The sequence below is a fragment of the Mytilus galloprovincialis genome, chromosome 10 (assembly GCF_965363235.1).
Source record: "Mytilus galloprovincialis chromosome 10, xbMytGall1.hap1.1, whole genome shotgun sequence".
Classification (NCBI taxonomy): domain Eukaryota; kingdom Metazoa; phylum Mollusca; class Bivalvia; order Mytilida; family Mytilidae; genus Mytilus; species Mytilus galloprovincialis.
In genome coordinates, this window is record NC_134847.1 from 49,207,133 (window position 1) to 49,226,897 (window position 19,765).

At 31.7% G+C, this 19,765-nt stretch overlaps 1 protein-coding gene across 2 annotated transcripts in view; it reads right to left on the reverse strand.

Annotated features, from left to right (window-relative positions):
* Window positions 1–19,765, reverse strand: part of LOC143047733 (glutamate receptor ionotropic, kainate 2-like) — an 86,294-nt gene that overhangs the window by 14,769 nt on the left and 51,760 nt on the right. For both annotated transcript variants that reach the window (XM_076220956.1, XM_076220955.1), the window contains exons 2-9: window positions 16,745–16,903; window positions 13,763–14,017; window positions 11,596–11,777; window positions 9,668–9,721; window positions 8,333–8,506; window positions 5,916–6,068; window positions 4,379–4,480; window positions 3,345–3,440 (exon numbers count right to left, since the gene is read on the reverse strand). In XM_076220956.1, coding sequence (XP_076077071.1) covers window positions 3,345–3,440; window positions 4,379–4,480; window positions 5,916–6,068; window positions 8,333–8,506; window positions 9,668–9,721; window positions 11,596–11,777; window positions 13,763–14,017; window positions 16,745–16,903 — 1,175 coding nt within the window. The remainder of the gene's footprint in view (window positions 1–3,344; window positions 3,441–4,378; window positions 4,481–5,915; window positions 6,069–8,332; window positions 8,507–9,667; window positions 9,722–11,595; window positions 11,778–13,762; window positions 14,018–16,744; window positions 16,904–19,765) is intronic.

Here is a 19,765-nt window from a genome sequence, read left to right on the forward strand (position 1 = left end):
ATAGGAAGATGTGGTATGAGTGCCAATGAGACAACTCTCCATTCAAGTCACAATTTATAAAAATTAACCATTATAGGTCAAGGTACGGTCTTTAACACGGAGCCGAGGCTCCAACCAAACAACGAGCTATAAAGGGCTCCAAAATATACTAGTGTAGACCTTTTTTGTAACCTTTGAATTGGTGGTATGTGGCACCGTTAAAGTCCACAATTCCTCTAAAGTCCACAACACCGCTAAAGTCCACAACAATTTTCCGCTAAAGTCCACAACGCCGCTAAAGTCCACAAAATTTCCGCTAAAGTCCACAAAATGACCTCCGCTAAAGTCCACAAGAAAACACCGTTAAAGTCCACAACAACAAGTTCCGCTAATGTCCACAAAAAAGCACCGTTAAAGTCCAAACATTTTTTTTCATTATCAAAAGACAAGTTTCTGTTTTTTACACCCGATATTATAGATCTAATTGAAAGCACGGACTTTTGTTCTTAGAAAGTATTTCTTGTCAGCATAAATTATATTTTTGATGAATGAAAAAAATATAGTATTTGCTTTATCGATTTTTATGCGATTTTCTATCAATCAAACAGACAACATTTCTGAAAAGTTATCTAACTATTATACTGTTTTTATTCTTTAGTAAATAGTTGTTCATCCACATAGCGTTCTCTTTATGTATATGCTGGAGACATAATTTGGAGCCTATATTTGATATTTAAATTTCCTTTGCAATATCTATAAAACATAAGTAAGATTTCCATTCAGTGTCTGTTAGGTTCCACAGCAGCCAAAACGGTCCATAAATCTCAAAAATAGACTTGGATCCATCATGTTCTTTTTTGAAATCAAAATAATGATAAAGAATACCACACATTCATGCATTTTGTGGTGCTCAGCAGATTTCCATCACTCTTTGGTTTGCATATAAAAAAGAAGATATGGTATGATTGCCAATGAGACAACTGTCCACAAGAGACCAAAATGACACAGACATTATAAACAACTGTTTGTTTTGTTTTCAAAAAGGAAAATGAATTTGTTTCAGAATGAAAGATGAATTGAATAAATTATACGCGAATGTGGTTCTGTATTGTATATTATCCATGATGAGTACAAGTATAAGTTTTTTTTTCAACAATGCTACATGTATATATATGTTCCAGACAATATGAGTATATCTGATTTGAACCCTTACGCGTACAAAGTTTATCAAGAGTCAGAAAATGAAATAAAAACTTTAACCAAATAAACTAGAGTCTCTAAAGAGCCTGTGTCGCTCACCTGTATTTACTGATCCTTTGGAAATCATGTAAAATAAGGTTAAAATCATAATTTATAGTATAAGATATCATTAGATACTATAATAATATCTAAGATAATAGCAAAGAACTCAGGGGCAGCAACCCAACAACTGGTTGTCTGAAAATTTCAGGGCAGATATATCTGAATCTGATGAACATTTTTGCCACCGTCAGATTTGCTCTAAATGCTTCAGTTTCAGAGATATAAACCAAAAACTGATTTTACCCTATGTACTATTTTTAGCCATGTCTGCCATCTTCGTTCGCGGGCAGGGTCATCGGACACATTTTTTAAACTATATACTCTTATGATGATTGTGGATAAGTTTAGTTACACTTTGTTTAAGTAATTTCAGAAGAGAAGATTTTTGTAAAAGTTAACGACGACGACGACGACGCCGGACGACGCCGAACGCAAAGTGATGAGAAAAGCTCACTTGGCCCTTCGGGCCAGAAGAGCTAAAAAGTGACGCTACATTTTTTAGTATGAAATTAAGTTCAAATGCTCAAATTGCAATTGAAGTTATGGAAGTACATACATGTATATTTTGGAAGATAAGTTTTTAGAACATTTAGGAATGTTGTACTTCAAAAACCGATAAGCCAGTAAAGTAAAATGGTCAGAAGTATTTGTCACCTATAATTAGTTGTTATATATATATCATGAAATCTACGGGTATTTTTCATAACAAATATTTAGGAACTATTTCATGTAAGATTTTAATCAAAATTAGTACTAATAGAAGCAACAATCTTGATTATATCATTAAACAAAAAAATACTAAGTTTATGAATTCCCAAAGGTCTCCTGTCGCAAAACTTTTAAAAAGATATTAATTTCTGTTATGATTTTCAGAACGGAAAAATGAAGCCAGTATGATAAATTCCAAATAAAAAAGAAAATATTCTATGCTTAAAGTTATATTTTTATCGATTAGTATCAGATATCGATGCGTTGAATGGGTTTCTACCAAAATGTCACAACAAAACCTGATTTGATCGATATAGGAAGATGTGGTATGAGTCACAGTGCCAATAAGACAACTCTCTATCCAAGTTAAAATTTATAAAAGACCATTATAGGTCAAGGTACGGCCTTCAACACGGAACCTTGGCTCACACGGAACAGCCAGCTATAAAAGTCCCCAACAATTACAAGTGTAAAACCATTCAAAAGTTGTTGAATGCAGTAATAATAAATAACGAATTTACAAACTTTTTAGAAATGATGTCCAAATTGGCCATCAAGATCAAAATTGATAGAACAAAATCATATAACGATACTGTACTTTTTTCATGTATCAAACTGATAAAAAAAAAAATACTACCGAGAAGAAAGGCCAATGCTTTGTATTGTACTAACGGGATAAAAATAACGAATAATATGTTTTTAACAATAAAAAAATTGGTGTGGACTTTAACGGTGCTTTTTTGTGGACTTTAGCGGAACTTGTTATTGTGGACTTTAACGGCGTTTTCTTGTGGACTTTAGCGGAGGTAATTTTGTTGACTTTAGCGGAAAGTTTGTGAACTTTAGCGTCGTTGTGGACTTTAGCGGAAATTTGTTGTGGACTTTAGCGGTGTTGTGGACTTTAGAGGAATTGTGGACTTTAACGGTGCCACAGTGGTATTTCTGGATTTATAAATGGAACATGTATCACGTTTTCGATACTCAGATAAAATTTAATTAGATCTTAATGCATACATGAGTTAATGAATATCCAATATATCGACCAGTTACGTTTCTCTGCCTTAATAAAATCAAATCAAATAGCTAAGTAAATAACTAAACAAAATTAATGTATTGAAACCCTAAAATCCGTTGAAGAATTGAAAGACTAATATTCAGTAATTGTGATAAAAAAAACCTTTAAAAGTAATTTTTGGCAACAGACTTATTGAGATAATGTTTATGCAAAAGAATAATCTTAACGATATGCTTCAATATTACATCTGACACTAAATTACACAATTATAGCTACGTTTACATCCTATATACAAGGAACGACAATAAAATTACATGTAAAGATTCTATATTTTACTTACAAGGTTGGACGAAACAACTAACGTCTTGTTTCCGAGTAATATATATCTTTGTTCAGAACTTATATTCAGTCCTCTGTTCAAACTCCATGTACCTGTCTGAAATACAGACTGTATGTAATATAACATGCAAAAAAACAACATTAGATCTTCCATCTACTTAACAGCCGTTTGCAAAGCATTGATAAATAGAACTTGAAAATTAAGCTTCTCTGTTGTGCTTTGCTATCGATGAATATGGAAAGGTAAGATGTATTAATAGTTATCAAAGGTACCAGGATTATAATTAAGTACGCCAGACGCGCGTTTCGTCTACATAAGACTCATCAGTGACGCTCATATCAAAATAGTTATAAAGCCAAACAAGTACAAAGTTGAAGAGCATTGAAGATCCAAAATTCCAAAAAGTTGTGCCAAATACGGCTAAGGTAATCTATGCCTGGGATAAAAAAATCCTTAGTTTTTCGAAAAATTCAAGTCAAGAAATAAATCCAAATGAACCATGAAACGAATTCCAAAGCAAAGGAACACAATATGTTGATTGGTGTTCTTCATTTTGACGTGAGGGTTTGAACATATAGCAAGAATCTACACATCGCTGTTCATTATGACCCAGAGCACCTATTTCTTCGCACGCTATATCAGCGTATTACAAAATATTATGATAAGCTGTCTATTACAAAAAAACAGAAATTTAAGAAATGCTGGCATGTACATCTTAACCCTCTCACATCTAAATGAACTTAGCGGCATACAGCAAAAGTTATCAATCTCAAGCATCCCAGTAAAAACATGGAGCGTACTATTTGGTCAAAATTTATTAACCTTGCAAAAATATAAAATAGGTTACATTCAAACTCAATTTTTTCAAGAACACAATTATTTCTTTTCTTTTTTTTGTATGTTGATGTTATTGGGGTGTATGATCAATGATTAATTGTACTTAAAATCAAATACTGAACTTCTGGTAAATTCATTTAATAAGCCTTGCATACCATCCGAAACTAAAGTGACTGTGAAACAAAAAGCGTACCTACTTTTTCAAGTCCCTCTTTCATTAATTGTACAATGTCTAGATTAAAAAGTAGACGTCTTCCATGTTGCAACAATAAGTCACCTGTCAATCCTGATACTTTAACCTGCAAAATAAACCACTGATTGTCAGGCAGACACTTGCACAGAACATTAAGCTTTACTTTAAAGACTTCTATATAAAGCAATGGTCTCTCTATTATGGCCCTTCCGCTTTGGTTAAAGGGTTACAGTATCCAAGAGTCTTTCATTACTTTTAATTTCATATTTTTAGAACATTATAACCATTTCAAAATGGCCGTTGGTGTTAGTTATAAAATGTAAGAACAAATGTCAGTATTTTTTAGATGATTTATTAGAAGTATCTCTAACTGTCTTACTGAAAAGTAGAGACAACATATAATGTTTCCCAAGCTCTTCAAGTGTAGAAATCCCCTTTTTCGACCTCCTCTGTTTCGCAGTCTTTGAACATATAGATTTCCTTGTAGATAATCTTTAATAGAATATATCTATATGCGATATGATCTTCATTCGAAACTATGAACATAAAATAAGACACTAGTCTATAAGGAAACTTAATTAGTATTCCTTAACGTCGAAATCTGTTGTTTGTTTTCGTGGTAATCAGTGTCCAGTGTGAGGAAAAAATAGAGAGACATGTTATTCATCTAAGGAAAAGAAAAAAATGTTGTCTCGCATTCATAAGACGCCATTTTGATTGAGGATTAACGAAGATATAACAAAAAATATTACAAAAAATAGAATGTTCAAATCCAAAATGTTTATGTAATCAATTAAAGGTCAAAGTACAGTATTTAATACGGAGCCTTGGCTCACACCGAACAGTAAGCTATATAGGGCTCGACAAATGACTAGGGTAAAAAAAATCCACCCAGTAAAAACCAACAGTCTAAAAACGTATAACCCATACCAACAAACGACAACCACAGGTTCCTGACTTAGGACAGTTGCAAACAAATGCAAAAACGGGGTTGAACTTTTTACCAGGCGCCAACCTTCACGTGTATTTGAAAAATGTATTGAAAATTATATCTTAGTATTGATATCATTGTGTTGTTCTAGCAATCATGTTCTTATGCATCATCATATAAAAATAGAAGATGTGGTATGATTGTAAATGAGACAACTCTCCACAAGAGACCAAATGAAACATGAATTAACAGTTGTATGTCATCGAACGACCTTCAAAAATTATTTATGCTTTTGCAAATAATTATTCATGTGTTCAATAGTTAAGTAAACAAGGAGGTGTCCCAAGTACACGGATGCCCCATCTTCACTATCATTTTTCATGTTCAGTGGACCCTGAAAATGGGATAAAATCTCTAATTTGGCATTTAAATTAGAAAGATCATATCATAGGGAACATGTTTACTAAGTTTTAAATTGATCGGACTCCAGCTTCATCAAAAACTACCTCGACTAAAAACTTTAACCAAAATTTTAACCTAAAACGGACAGACGGAGGCACATACCAGAAAAGATAATGCCCATAAATGGGCCATAAAAATTTAAACTAACCGTATTTAGGTAGTTAAACAGGTCTAACCCGGATCTCCAAACGTCATCTCCTTCACACGATACATTCACCGGTCTTATTATGTGATATTTTGCTTGTTCTTCTATTGATTTTGCAAATAACAAAACTGCATCAAATAAAAGAGCCGACTCATACTGAAAAAGAAAGAAATAGGATATCTGTTTATAATACAAAATGTATATGTAATTGCTATTATTATGCTGTATTTCACTTAAATGAACTCTTATAAATACTAGAAGCACCGCTGTTCATGTTTTCATTTTCTTTTTTTCTTGCTTTAAATACTGAAATGTTTATTTGTTTCACTCATAAAATTGAAATCAGAAAGATTTTCAAAACCTAGTAAGATCTAAATATTTACTATACGACCCATGACTTCTTGCAAGGAAACGCAAGTTCTAGATTATCTGATCAACTCTGATGTATCTACTTCATATGCAGGTGCTGTTTGAAATTTGCGACATAGCAATTGAAAGTTCACAATTGGGGAAAATGAATCATCGCTTTTATTGAAATATGAAAGCAGACTTAACAGTATCTAAGGTTTCTTTTTTATTTTTATTATGTCTATGACATAGATGCGTGTAACATAGTCTTCAAACGTTGAACTATTTAATGAAAGGATATCATCTACATAACGCAGCGTACAGTTAAGGAATAAAAAGCAAAAATACTGAACTCTGTGGAAAATATAAACCGGAAAGTCTTCAGTTTCTTTACCATATGCCAAGCTTTCAATGATCGTATAAGAGTGCTACATAAAGTAGGTCACAATTATATATCAGTCATTGGGGCAATTTATATCATCATCATCAAACATTTTAAAACTAAATAGTGAAAGTTGTTGTGACATAAATATGCAGAAAAATTAAATAAAAGTGCAAATATTTAAGATAAAAGATCAAAACAAAGCCAAACTGGATAACAGTCTGTTTGATTCTGATGAATCTTAAAGTACAAAATCACTTGTTTTTTTATGATAAAAAAAATGTAAAGAATTTTTTGCAATTTTAAATTAAATAATGGACGAGCGAGCTACAAAGATTGCAGATATTGTGAGCTAAAAAGAACATTTTAATTCCATGAACTTTATGCTTACGTCTTGTACTTCAGTCTAGGGTATATAAATGAAAAATAATGACAAATTTTATTAAATAAATTGACTGAATCAGAGTTATCTTACTTCAATCATTGGTAATTGGAGGTCTTGTGATTTATGACTTAGGCTTAAAATACTCTCGGGGAACAGATTGGATTATTGTAAGTCTAGAACTGTAATAATATCGGATTTATTTTTCTGTCAAAGGTTAAACACACTATAGCAATTCTTTGTGGTACGTCAGCAGCGTTCAAATAAAGGAAACAGTAGTATACCGCTGTTCAAAATTCATAAATCGATAGAGAAAAAACAAATCCGGGTTACAAACTAAAACTGAGGGAAACGTATCAAAAATAAGAGAACTACGACACAACACCGAAATGTAACACACACAGAAACGAACTATAATGTAACAATCGCCATTTTCCTGACTTGGTACAGAGCATTTTATGAAAAAATGGTGGGTTGAACCTGGTTTTGTGGCATGCCAAACCTCCCGCTTTGATGACAGTGTTAATTATAACATTAAAATGGTAACATTACACGACAGGGTTACAATAAATAAACATAAAACATATCTTGGATATTTGACTTCATCTGGTATATGATGTTCACACAGTGTAAAGTATTGCTAAAGTGAAAGATCAACTCCGTCGTGAAACTACTTTCAATTGCCCTTTCACATGCTATTTGGCTAAAAATTATGCTTTAGAGTCTAAACTTACTACTATGCAAATTTTTATGAACTTAGCCCTTTTTGTTTCTGTCATTTTACGTTTTGACCCTATTTACAGCTTTAAAACTATGAAATTGTTCATGATATTAGTCTGATTGACAGTTTTTATGGATTTCTAAGGTATATTTCCTTCTGGAAAACAATGACATCAAACTTTGAGGAATATCATTCAGATACACAAAATAACAAAAATTATGGTGGTTCATGAATGTGGTCAATGTCGGTTGAAGCATAAAAAAATGCATCACATATTGATTTTGTATTTATCATATATTTTAACGTAATTTGATGTCCGAATTTGACTACATGTATAATTATAACTGAAGTCAAATTATACAGAATTTATAAAGCTGTCAACTTGCTCCTTTTAAGGCCTAACTCAACTATGCAAGACAAAAATGAATATCGTGAAAGTGGTGCAAATTGATAATATTATTGAATTTGCGGATTCAATTAATGGACCAAAATAAAGCTTCACCATGCAAGTTCCTTAAAAAGTAACTATTTTTGTTTTAATATATGATACCTCTTCTTTTTGAGAATTAACTTCCATTTATATTTACCGGTATTGTGTTATGGTTTTCCATACTCAACAGAGGTAGTCGAGTGTTCATTTGGTAAATATACATATCATCTGTAATAAGCTTGGCAAACTTGTTCTTCGGATCTACCAATCGGAATCCTGTTATATTCACGTGGTTATATTTGTAGTCATCTAAATTTATTGTTTCTATATCCTGTAAATATATATAAAGATCATTAACAAGATTATCCTTGTTGAATTCAAAAGAAAACATATGTGCTGTCTGAAGTGTTAGAAAAAGCAGAGGTTATGAACTGATTAAACAAATTGGCCTCGAACATTACTTAGGTGGCATTAATGAACAAATGCGCATCTGGTGCAAAAAATTTGTATCGCCGAATCATGTTATTACTACAATTGGGTCAATATCTCTACTGATGAACTGTAAGTCTCAGAGGGCATCACCAGCCCAGTGATCATGGCATGCAAATATGGATTGTCTTATTGAAATTGTGTAACATTTGGTAAAAAAAAGTTTATTTCAGCTCTGCAGTGTTGGTATTAGATTTCGGATTCTCAAATTGTCCATCGATAAGGATCACTGATGAGACGTTAATTGTCGAAATGCGCATCTGGTGATGTGAATTAGGTACTGTATCATAATACATGTGTATAAATTCAAACAAATAAAACAATAATACTGTGCAATTTTCAAAATATAAAGCTTATATCAGGCTATTTCTGATGAGTGATATATAATAATAAAAGCATTTGCCAACGCCCTTTCGTCAAGCTACGATGCCAAAATTCTCAAATTTTGCACTGTTTATATATTGAGATTTAAAGCTTCACACATTGCATAAACACCGTGATGTCTTGTATGTTGTCTATTGGTTAATTTTATCATTTGGTTGCTGTCTTATTGAAGTTTTCTTCATATCTCCTTTTATTCACATAAAAGCACGATAAAAGGCACCATTTTATGACCAGACAAAACTCTTCATAATTGAATTTTAAATAGCATAGCCAATGTCAATTCATGTCCATTCTGAAGACGATTCTGAACGTTACAATTATTCTATTATAGTTGAAGATAACTGAATATGTCGTTTGATTGATTGTTGTTTGCTTAATGATAGTGCTGATAAATGCCAATAACACCTTAACATAACAGATAACTCAAAACCAATTCTTTGAAACAAACTTAACACCATTTTCGAACCAGGTCTTGTATATATATATTATTTATTAGAAGACGTTGAACATTAGACAAACATACTTTAAATTTGGCGCAATGTTTTACAAATACATGGTAACACAAATACGTATATGTTATTCAAGTCTCCCTGTGAGTACTGTTATTATAAAAACTTACCAATGTTGTTAAAACATAATGATGATACGGATTAATCATTCCTTGTTGAAGAGCCTGTAAATAGAAGAGTATATGATTGCTCATACTTGAAAGTCTTGAAAGGCTTTATAGAATAGAGAAATGGGTTAAACGTAGAGAATAAATGTCTAACAAAATAAAAAGGCAATTAACGCCAAAAAACAAGAAAAGGGAATAATTGGGTGCTAAAAATAAACAATAGAGAATAATAGGGTGCTACAATATACAGAAATAAGAATGATGGCCCAAAAAAATGAAGAATACAGATATGAAGGACCCCTATTCCAGAGTCTCATATAACTTCGACATTTGGACTCTGATGGATAAAGCTTCAGCTGTCTTATTTGCAGTATTACATTGTAGCATATATATCATTATTTTGAATTAAAACTAGACGTTGCACACGATGTCGTGATAAGCATACCGCCCCTGTAATTCAAAAACCCGGAAACAGGAAGTATTCGTCTGACATATCTGAAAAGCACTCCATGGTGCAGTTCTTGTGCAGACAGACAAATCTGCATACACTGTGCAATTGTATATGTAAATGTGAATAAGTTAATAAACCTATTTAAACTGAAATCATTCAGCCATTCTTACAAAGTTGTTTTATGTGGTCTAATTTCCAATGACGCTTAGACACTGCAATAAAATTCACATTTATAGATGCTTATAACTTTTCCTTTCTATTCCATCAAACATTAAACAGATTATTTTAGACAGAGTTTTGTTTATTCTATCTCGAAATGTTTTATAAAAAAGTATAACATAAATACCGAATTCCAAAGCAAATTCAAAAAGTGGAAGTCCATAAATTTGACCGTAAAGCAAATGTCATGAATCAACAGAACAAGTGAAAAACAACTGCCATATTCCTGACTGAGTACAGCCATTTCCAGAAAAAATGTTGAATTAAACCTAGTGTTTATAACTTAACCTTCAATGTGTATGACAATTGCTTATAGTTCCGTTATATTCACAAAATTGTGAGAGCAATCGAACCATAACACTTTCTAACCTTTAATACAAAAATGTGAGAGCAATCGAACAAAAACACCTTCTAATCTTTCATACAAAAGTGTGAGACAGTCTTTTTTTATGAATGGATTAGCTACATTGTACATTATAGAAAAAGACAACAGCTTTAGAAGAACACTTTGTCTCAGTCAATCTTCTTCTGTTATTCACAGATTTCAATGTCATGTGATTATTACCCGTCTGTCATTGGTCAATACGTTTTAATTATAACCGTTGACGGGGAATAAGAAAACAATTACGGAAGGAATGCTATGTCCATCAAGAAAATCTTGGAATCTAGGTGAACCTTGACTAAATTTGAAGAGGACAGGTTTATATTAGTCGATCGATAGAATAAATATATTTGTACTTTCATGCAAGACTGAGATTAATGACTTTACTAAATGACATGTCACACTTTTCGTAAATTAGAAATAAAATGTACATGCGAATGCAATAGTGAAGAAAACAAAACCAAAAAACGAATAAAATGTACATGCGAATGCAATAGTGAAGAAAAATACCAAAAATCGAATAAAACTTGCATGTCCCTTTATTTCATTTGAAAACGCAGTCTTGATATTTCAAACTCGATTCGACAGGTCAAATTAAACGATGAAGATTTATATTTCAATTTATTATAATCAAATGTCTTCTCTTTTTACCTTGTAAATCGTCTTTGAAATAGTTACCTATCTTTTAATACATAAAAAACGTATACAAAGGGTTAATACTTTAATCTGCCAATTGTGTGTCAATATTCCAATCGTTCTTTTTCAAGGATTTTTACAGCGTAGAAAAAAGCAACAAAATCCAAAAACAACACTATAAAGTGATACATTTGTAATAAATCAAAGACGGTCTATATTTATTTGACAAGATAGAATATTTACCATTTTAAGTAATAAAGATGTCTGCGATGCATTTAGATCGGCTAAGATATTGGTCCATTGCTTTCTCTTGGCCTCCATCAATAACTCCCTCATGTTGGTATTTGAACTGACCTGTCGTAAATGTATCGCTTTTCCAGATTCTTTAGAAATATCTTGTATAATAACTTGCATTTTTGTTAACCCTGCAATGAGTGATTACAATTATTTTAAATATACATGTTTGTTAACCCTAGCTGTAATGACTGGTTATGATAAAAACAAACATTGAATTTTCGTGTATAGATGTATTTTGGATATTTGTATGATCATTGCAAGGTCAATGTGCAACTTGAGCATTTCTTAACTCAAAAGGAGGTTTCTTTGAATTCATTTCACATTTCTTTCAGATTTCATAATCTAAAAATATATGGTTAAATTCACAGTATCAAAGTATTTGTTTGTGTTTAGCTGTTATTACAAATTATTGAGATCATGGTGGAAAATGCATATGCAAAGATGTTTGCCCCCCCCCTTTCCCCCAGAATTCGAAAAAGAAACTCATTTTAAATCTACGAAATAACAAGTATTAGTTTGTCAGAAAACCATAGTTTAACTTACACATTTTCGAATTGTGTATTACACTTTGACATTTTTTATTACAACTTGTTAAATTTGTACCCATTGATTTTCAAAATTGATATTTTAAGAAGAGAACCAATCTCATTCTATTTGACACAATGGACTTAATCTTGTTTCTTTTGGAAGAATATAATCTTATATATAATATAGGATATACTCATTTTGAAAAGAAAGACACCTTTTAATTATTTTAAAATTGTCATTTTTCATTGAAACTGGAAAATCGAATCTACGGAATAATTACATTTTTTTTTCAAACAAATGAAGATTTACACAAACTAACTCGACATATCAAATACACCGTTTTACTGCATTCTCGTTAAAATTTGGAAATACAAAACGTTGCCATTGAAACATTGAAAACGCAACCGATCACACGACATTAGTTTTGGTTTTGTTTTTTTTTTTTTGCAGTGCAAATAACGAAATTACCCTAATTTTTTTTTCAGAAACGGCGAATTGCATAAGGTGTTTCAGTGCATTACCGTTAATTTTGCTTATCTTTTATTCGTGTTTTTATCTAAATATCAAATTACGAAATTGTTCTGAACGAATTAACTTTTACTCCTGATAACAATTTACTGTATATTATAATCTTCTAAACATCAATTGATTCAGTACAAAAACACGGATTTTATAATCAAACGAAATACATCAATTGATCCAATACAAAATAACAGATTTTCTAATCAAACGAAATATAGACTATCAAGAAATTTACAGATATTACCCACTAATCACTGGTTCTTTCGCCTGATGAATTGATTGACATTATTTATGTAACAATTGGCATTGACCGAGTGATCCTCCGATACAAGTACGAATTAAGGCATTATAACGGAGTGTTAAACACACAATCAATAACTTTTATTTCCTACTTCACAATGCTTTCCTGGTATTTAAAGATAACAAATGTAGTCACATTGAGATGACTCAATTGGAAGTTGAAAGGTAGTTTCGCTTCTTTTAGATCTGAGAATGATATTTTATTATACTTGTTAACATGATCATCCTATGCACAAAGTATACTTTAGTTTAGCTAATGAAGGATTTGTATAGTCTTACTATCTTTGAATCAATACATCTTTGTATACAAGAAACTTTACAATTTATAAAAGTTACCAGACGTTGTAGGAGTTTTCGGCAGCTTACATTTTTTAAACTTTACAAATCAAAGATGTTGCAGGATATGACAGTCTGATAATTCATTGTGATATCTTGAACTTCTTAATTCCGCCCACCGATTCTGATTTGAAACGAAAGCAAGTTTAAACCAACTAATGATATGCAAATGAAGCTGCACAAAATACAGTACTTATCAAAATTTGTTGATAGCTCAACAAGCGGGGGTTTTAAATTTTTGAATTGACAATGTTTTTTTTTCTTTCTTTTCTTCTCACAAGTTACAGTGGTAAAGTCTATATTGATTGTGATATTAAATGCCAACGAAATATAAAACGTGCAAACCCGAGTTCATATAATAAAAATGAGAAAAAAACATGAACCTGTAAGATTGAAAACCGATTCACTACTTCAATTATTATCTTACCACTACTAGATGCATAGAGTATCATTAAATGGTCCATATTATAATAGTTGATAACGTCCCGATACGCTTTAGCCAACTCCACCGGACTGGGGTGAAGGTTGATGGAGAAACTTGCTGTACGGCGGTAAGTCGGTTCCTCTCGGTATTCTAAATGGGGAATGTGTAAATATCTACACATGGAATTGGCGTATGAAGACATTTCTGGTGATCTTGGTCCAAATAAAGCTGCCGGTGATAAATCCATCTGTAAACAAACTGAAAAACAAATACTGAAAAATAATATATCTTGAACAACAAACTAAGAAAAAACAAAAAAAAAAACTGTTATAAATCTACATGCAGAAAGAATAACCATCTGAAATACAAAAAAGTAGAGTAGCATGGTACTTGTTGACTTGGTTGCTTGCTATCCAATTGTTTTAGTTAATGATGTATGTCGTAATTCTCTTAAAGTGACATACCTACAACCTCACCTTTCAATATATATAACTAGAGGGAATACGTACTACATTTCAAAACATCAAATACTATTACTTTTCCCTATATATATAGACAGGAAGAAAGAACCGTGTTAAATAAAGCAATTGATATTCTATGTGATGTACTGTTTTCTTTTTTCGGGTAGTCTAAATTCTGGTATTGGATAAAATTATTTTTGATTTATTTTCTGTAGTTGCATACGTAGGTAAGCTAGTAAGAGTTATACTCGAATTTATTTAGTATTGATATTTTTTTAACACTGTACATCTATAAAATGAGCTTTTTCCCCACATTTATGTTTACTCTAATAAATAATTATTAAACATTTATCGTAAAAAGAGTAAGAGGATGTCATCTATCTCAGTTATCATTATTTCATTTTTAAAGTATTTTTTTGGAAGGTGAAAGGATGGGGCGTTTTGTGAATTGCCGTTATTGGTGCTGTTGATTTATAGATTAGAGTTCGGATTGGGTAAGGGTTAAAAACGTTTCAGTTTTTAAAAAAGAAAGAAATAAAACTTGAAAGCTAAAAATGGTGTAGGGTAATCACATCTACAAATAACTTAGCAACTAGTCATACTATATGAACATACTTACCTGTCATTATCCCATGATAAGTATCGTGCACCTTACGCTAGGAAATTAGTCAAAAATGTCTTTCAATACTCTTGTTTGTATTTAGTTAATTGGTATAATGAAAATTAATATCTTAAAACACCTATTAATGTTGGCGTAAAAAATAAATCATTTTGTTGTATATAAAACAATTTGATGTTAATTACTCGTTTATGTGCAAACATCTTTGTAGTATAAATGGATGAGGCGCTTTAATCAGACGAATTATGTATGAAAACAGTTTAGCATAGTAAGTAAAGCAACGACAAGTTTTTTTGTCTAATGTGTTTTAAAAGCATACCGTAGACATCTTGTTTGTGTTATACTGATGAAATATTCATACACTGGGTGGAAGCAAACAGCTATATGCAAATTGCACAGCAAACATTATCATTATTATGTAATTATGATGGCGATTAACCTACATGGTTGCAATTAAACCTTACTCTTGTTATGTGCTCTAGTTCGAAACAAACGAAAACTCGAGAACATTATGTTGGTTTTTTTTTATCAATTCTGATGTAGGTTTTGCCTTGTCCAATCTGAATGAAATACATAATTTCAAAATATGTCATTCATGGCGACAATACTCAGTATGATCAGTATAGTTAATTATTTATTATTACTTCCAATTGTGTCTGTTACTACTACTAAATCGCAAATTAAACAACTCTACTACGACATAGAAATACAGCAGGCCCGGATTTCTTTCGGAATTAATTTCAGAACATGCCATGCAGACTTGGTATGATCAATGCCAATAATACAATTGTTCACAAGAGACCAATGGATCTGAAGATGTGTTTTCTGATAAATGTGTCCTGTTAAGGATGACTGCTTGTCATGATTTTGGAGTTTTTGTCAGATTTTCGGAATCCTCTGGTTTTATCCATTTGAATACCTTAAAAAATTTCCCCATGAACCCCCATTTTTCTTCTTATTAATCTTTTATATGTATAATTATAAGTCATTTGTAAAAGTCTTATACGATTTTATTTATTTTTTAATAGTGTTTGAATACTTTAACTGGTCAATGATAAAGCTATGGAAAATCAAGAGAGAACATTTTCCCGCCAAAATTCCAATGGCTGATATCTCGAAAACAAGCACATTGACCCCTATAATTTTTTTTTTTTGCTTTTTTTATTCCTCAATTTATTCCCTATCAATACATACTAGTTTTATGAAAAGTTACTTATTTTGAAACTGAGCAGCGAACATCGATCCTTAACTATCCTGCTCGATTGGAGAGTTATTTCTCGTATCACCCTAAACGGAGTATGATAATTATGAATGATCCATATTGGAAAGGCGTTAATTTGATTGGACTATGCTGTAAGATCTTATGAATTTACAAAGAAAATTAATCATTAAGCAATGCGAGCTCTAAAAAAACGGAGATGAACGCATATGGTTCCAAAGATTAAGTGTATTTCTTAGGGAGTAGTAAAAACATGATTTCTTTTTAATAAGTGATAAAAAAGCAAGAACTACATGTACCATGGGGACATTAAAAAAAAGTTACTTCAGTGCTTCCTCCAAGATTTTTATAATGACTGATTGATTGATGTTTAACGCCACTGTCAACACTATTGTGCTATTTCGTGGAGGTCTTTGTTTTTTTAGATACTTGTATATATAATCCTTATGCATGTACTGCTTGCGTATAAGCGAATATAAAAGGAAAAAATCAAAGCCGTTTTTATCAGCAGAATTTAGTTCTGAACCAATCAAAATAAGTTGAAGTATTTGTGAATGTTGTTAGGTTGTATACTTTGTTCTCAAATGCATTTTCAATATTCAATAAATAATTTTAACAAAATCTTAGTATAATTATATTTTTGAAAGGAACATTTTATTTAGCTCTTTCTCAAAATGTATGCCTACCTTCTTTAGTAGATTTAAACAGGTCCTTAGTTTGTAAAATTCTAGTGTCGAACACCAGTTGGTTGTCGCGGAAGAACTCGTGTTGATGGTTTATCCAATACACAGCGTGTTTAAATGCGTTATGTATCCTTTCGTCTTCTTCCTCGCCGAACAGACCTCCTGAAAATAATAAGTATTGGTAAATTGACTAAGTTAGTGATTCATCGTGAGCATTAGTAAAATTGAGAATGGAAATCGGGAAGGTGTCAAAGAGACAACAACCCGACCATAGAGGAGACAACAGCAGTAGGCCACCAATGGGTCTTCAATGCAACGAGAAATTCCCGCACCCGGAAGCGTCCTTCAGCTGGCCACTACACAAATATATTTATCTTACCTCCGATACATTTCTAGGAATGTGATTGGTTAAAAGCGCCCTCGTGGAGACCGTGTATATTTGATATTAGGTTAGTAGGGAGGCGGGGCTTATCTCATACACGGTTAGTAATGGTGTTACGTCCCTTTATGTCCCATATAAGGTAGTAGGGAGGCGGGGCTTATTTCATACACGGTTAGTAGTGGTGTAACGTCCCTTTATAAAACAAAACGGTACTGAGAAAAAAAATCGTAAAGGTTTCAACAGACGAAGAAATTGATGATTAAGATTGAAATAAATTCATAAAACACATTTAAACCTAACAAGTTGTTGGTATCTATTTTTGTAGGATCAATGGAAGAAGTTTCTTAATGCTAACAGTATTGAAGACTTATTGATAGGTCTAAATTTCACATGTTAATTAAGATAGTCGGTAAGATAAATTCGTTACATAGTGTGCTAGTGACCCCATATATACCGTATTAGGTCACTAGCACACTATGTAACTAATAATACTAGTTCAGTGATAATGAATGCCAGTCTAAACTCCAAATTGTACACAAGAAATTAAAATTAACAATAATACAAGACTAACAAAGGCCAGAGACTCCTGACTTGGGACAGGCGCAAAAATGCGGCGGGGTTAAACATGTTTATGAGATCTCAATCCTCCCCCTATACCTCTAGCCAATGCAGAAAAGTAAACGTATAAACAATACGCACATTAAAATTCAGTTCAAGAGAAGTCCGAGTTTGATGTCAAGAGATGTAACTAAAGAAAATAAACAAAATGACAATAATACATAAATAACAACAGACTACTAGCAGTTAACTGACATCCGCTCCAGACTTCAAGTAAACTGATTGAAATTATGTCTTCATCATATGATAATCCTTCCCGTTAGGGGTTTAGTATCATACCGTCATACATGTAACATATATGAGAAGAAAACCCGTGTCATGCCAACAAATAAATAAATGTTTACTAATACTCTCCCATCTCTCCTCTATCGCTTAAATTGCGAATATTCTCTTTCTCCCTCTTTAAAGATCTGATTTTCACATTAAAATCAAACTATAAAATTTCTGCAATTTCTACAATACATTGTACATGCGAAAGTCCTATAAATAAGTAGTATCTAGAACCTAGCTGTTTCAATACATCTTTTTATGTTTTAGATTTGTCTAGTGTTGCAGTTATTTCAATACAACAGTTTTATGTTCAATTTTTTGTAGAGAACTGTCGCATTAATTTTACTTTCAAACTATATGCCATGTTTAATTTTAGTCTAGTGCTGTTTTGCTTTAAAACTACATTTGATATTAATTTTTTTTATCGTGTACATCATTTCCTTCAAAAAAAGTGTTTATCTTGTACATCATTTGCTTCAAAACAAAGTGTTTATCTTGTACATCATTTGCTTCAAAACAAAGTGTTTATCTTGTACATCATTTGCTTCAAAATAACATTTAGAAATGATATATATATATATATATATATATATATATATATATATATATATATATATATATATATATATATATATATATATATATACTGTGTTTGTTTCCATACAGGTTTTGTTTTAAGTATACTACATTTTCTTCAAATGTATATTTAATATTTAGCTTAGTTCTGATGTTATTCCCAAACTACATTTAACATCCGATTCTTTATTTAGTACTGCACTGAATTACTTCCAACCTATATTTATTATTAATATTTCAATTCCATCCTCAAACATGCCAGCAGCATTTATACAACAAAATAACAACGCTTTCAAGCATCATAAAATTCCATTACTTTTAATATTCACCAAACCGAACGAAGAACCCATGGAATAAAGATTCCTTCATTAACCCTCATCAATGGAATAAAAACAGAATTACTGCTCTTCCGTTGTAATATAATATTGTCATTTTATTATTAACCCTTATTACAATACTTTCTTCTTAATAATATCTGGGAAGTAATATTGATAATTGAATGCATTAATACTGTAACTTTATCTTTAGCATCGCTAGATTTGCATGTGACTAGAATATAAATTCTTGGTCAGCAACATTTGAGAATGGGATATATAAATTACTTGTCTCAGGGGACAGGACATGAGACTATATAATTGATCCTATAAACCCTTAGATAGAGAGTTATACAGATATGAAATGTCAAGCCTTCTATATAATAATTTTATTGCATTTATTATTGATGTACTGCAGTAAAAAAGGCTGTGCGGTGTTTCTATATGTTGCGCAATTCTTTTCGTAAGTAACCCGTGCAGACATGACTTGAAATGAATATTCGAATTAACAGTTCGGAGGCAATCCGAATGAAATATCACTATGGAATTAAAATGGTATGAGTTTTTAAAGAGACAACTCTCCAGCAGAGACCAGTTGTTAGCAATTATAAGTCATCGCATGGCCTACGGCAATGAGTCAAACGCGTACCGCATAGCATGACACACAACAATGAGAAAAACGTGTACCGCATAGCAAGCTCGAACAGTATAAAAGGCTCTGGGATGACAATTGTTAAACATGCAATTCAAATTAGAAAACAAACAGCCTGACTCATTTAAAAAGGAAAAAAAGTAAAATCACAAAAATACTAATCTCCGAGGAAAATTCAAAACGGAAAGCTCCTAATCAAATGGCAAAATCAA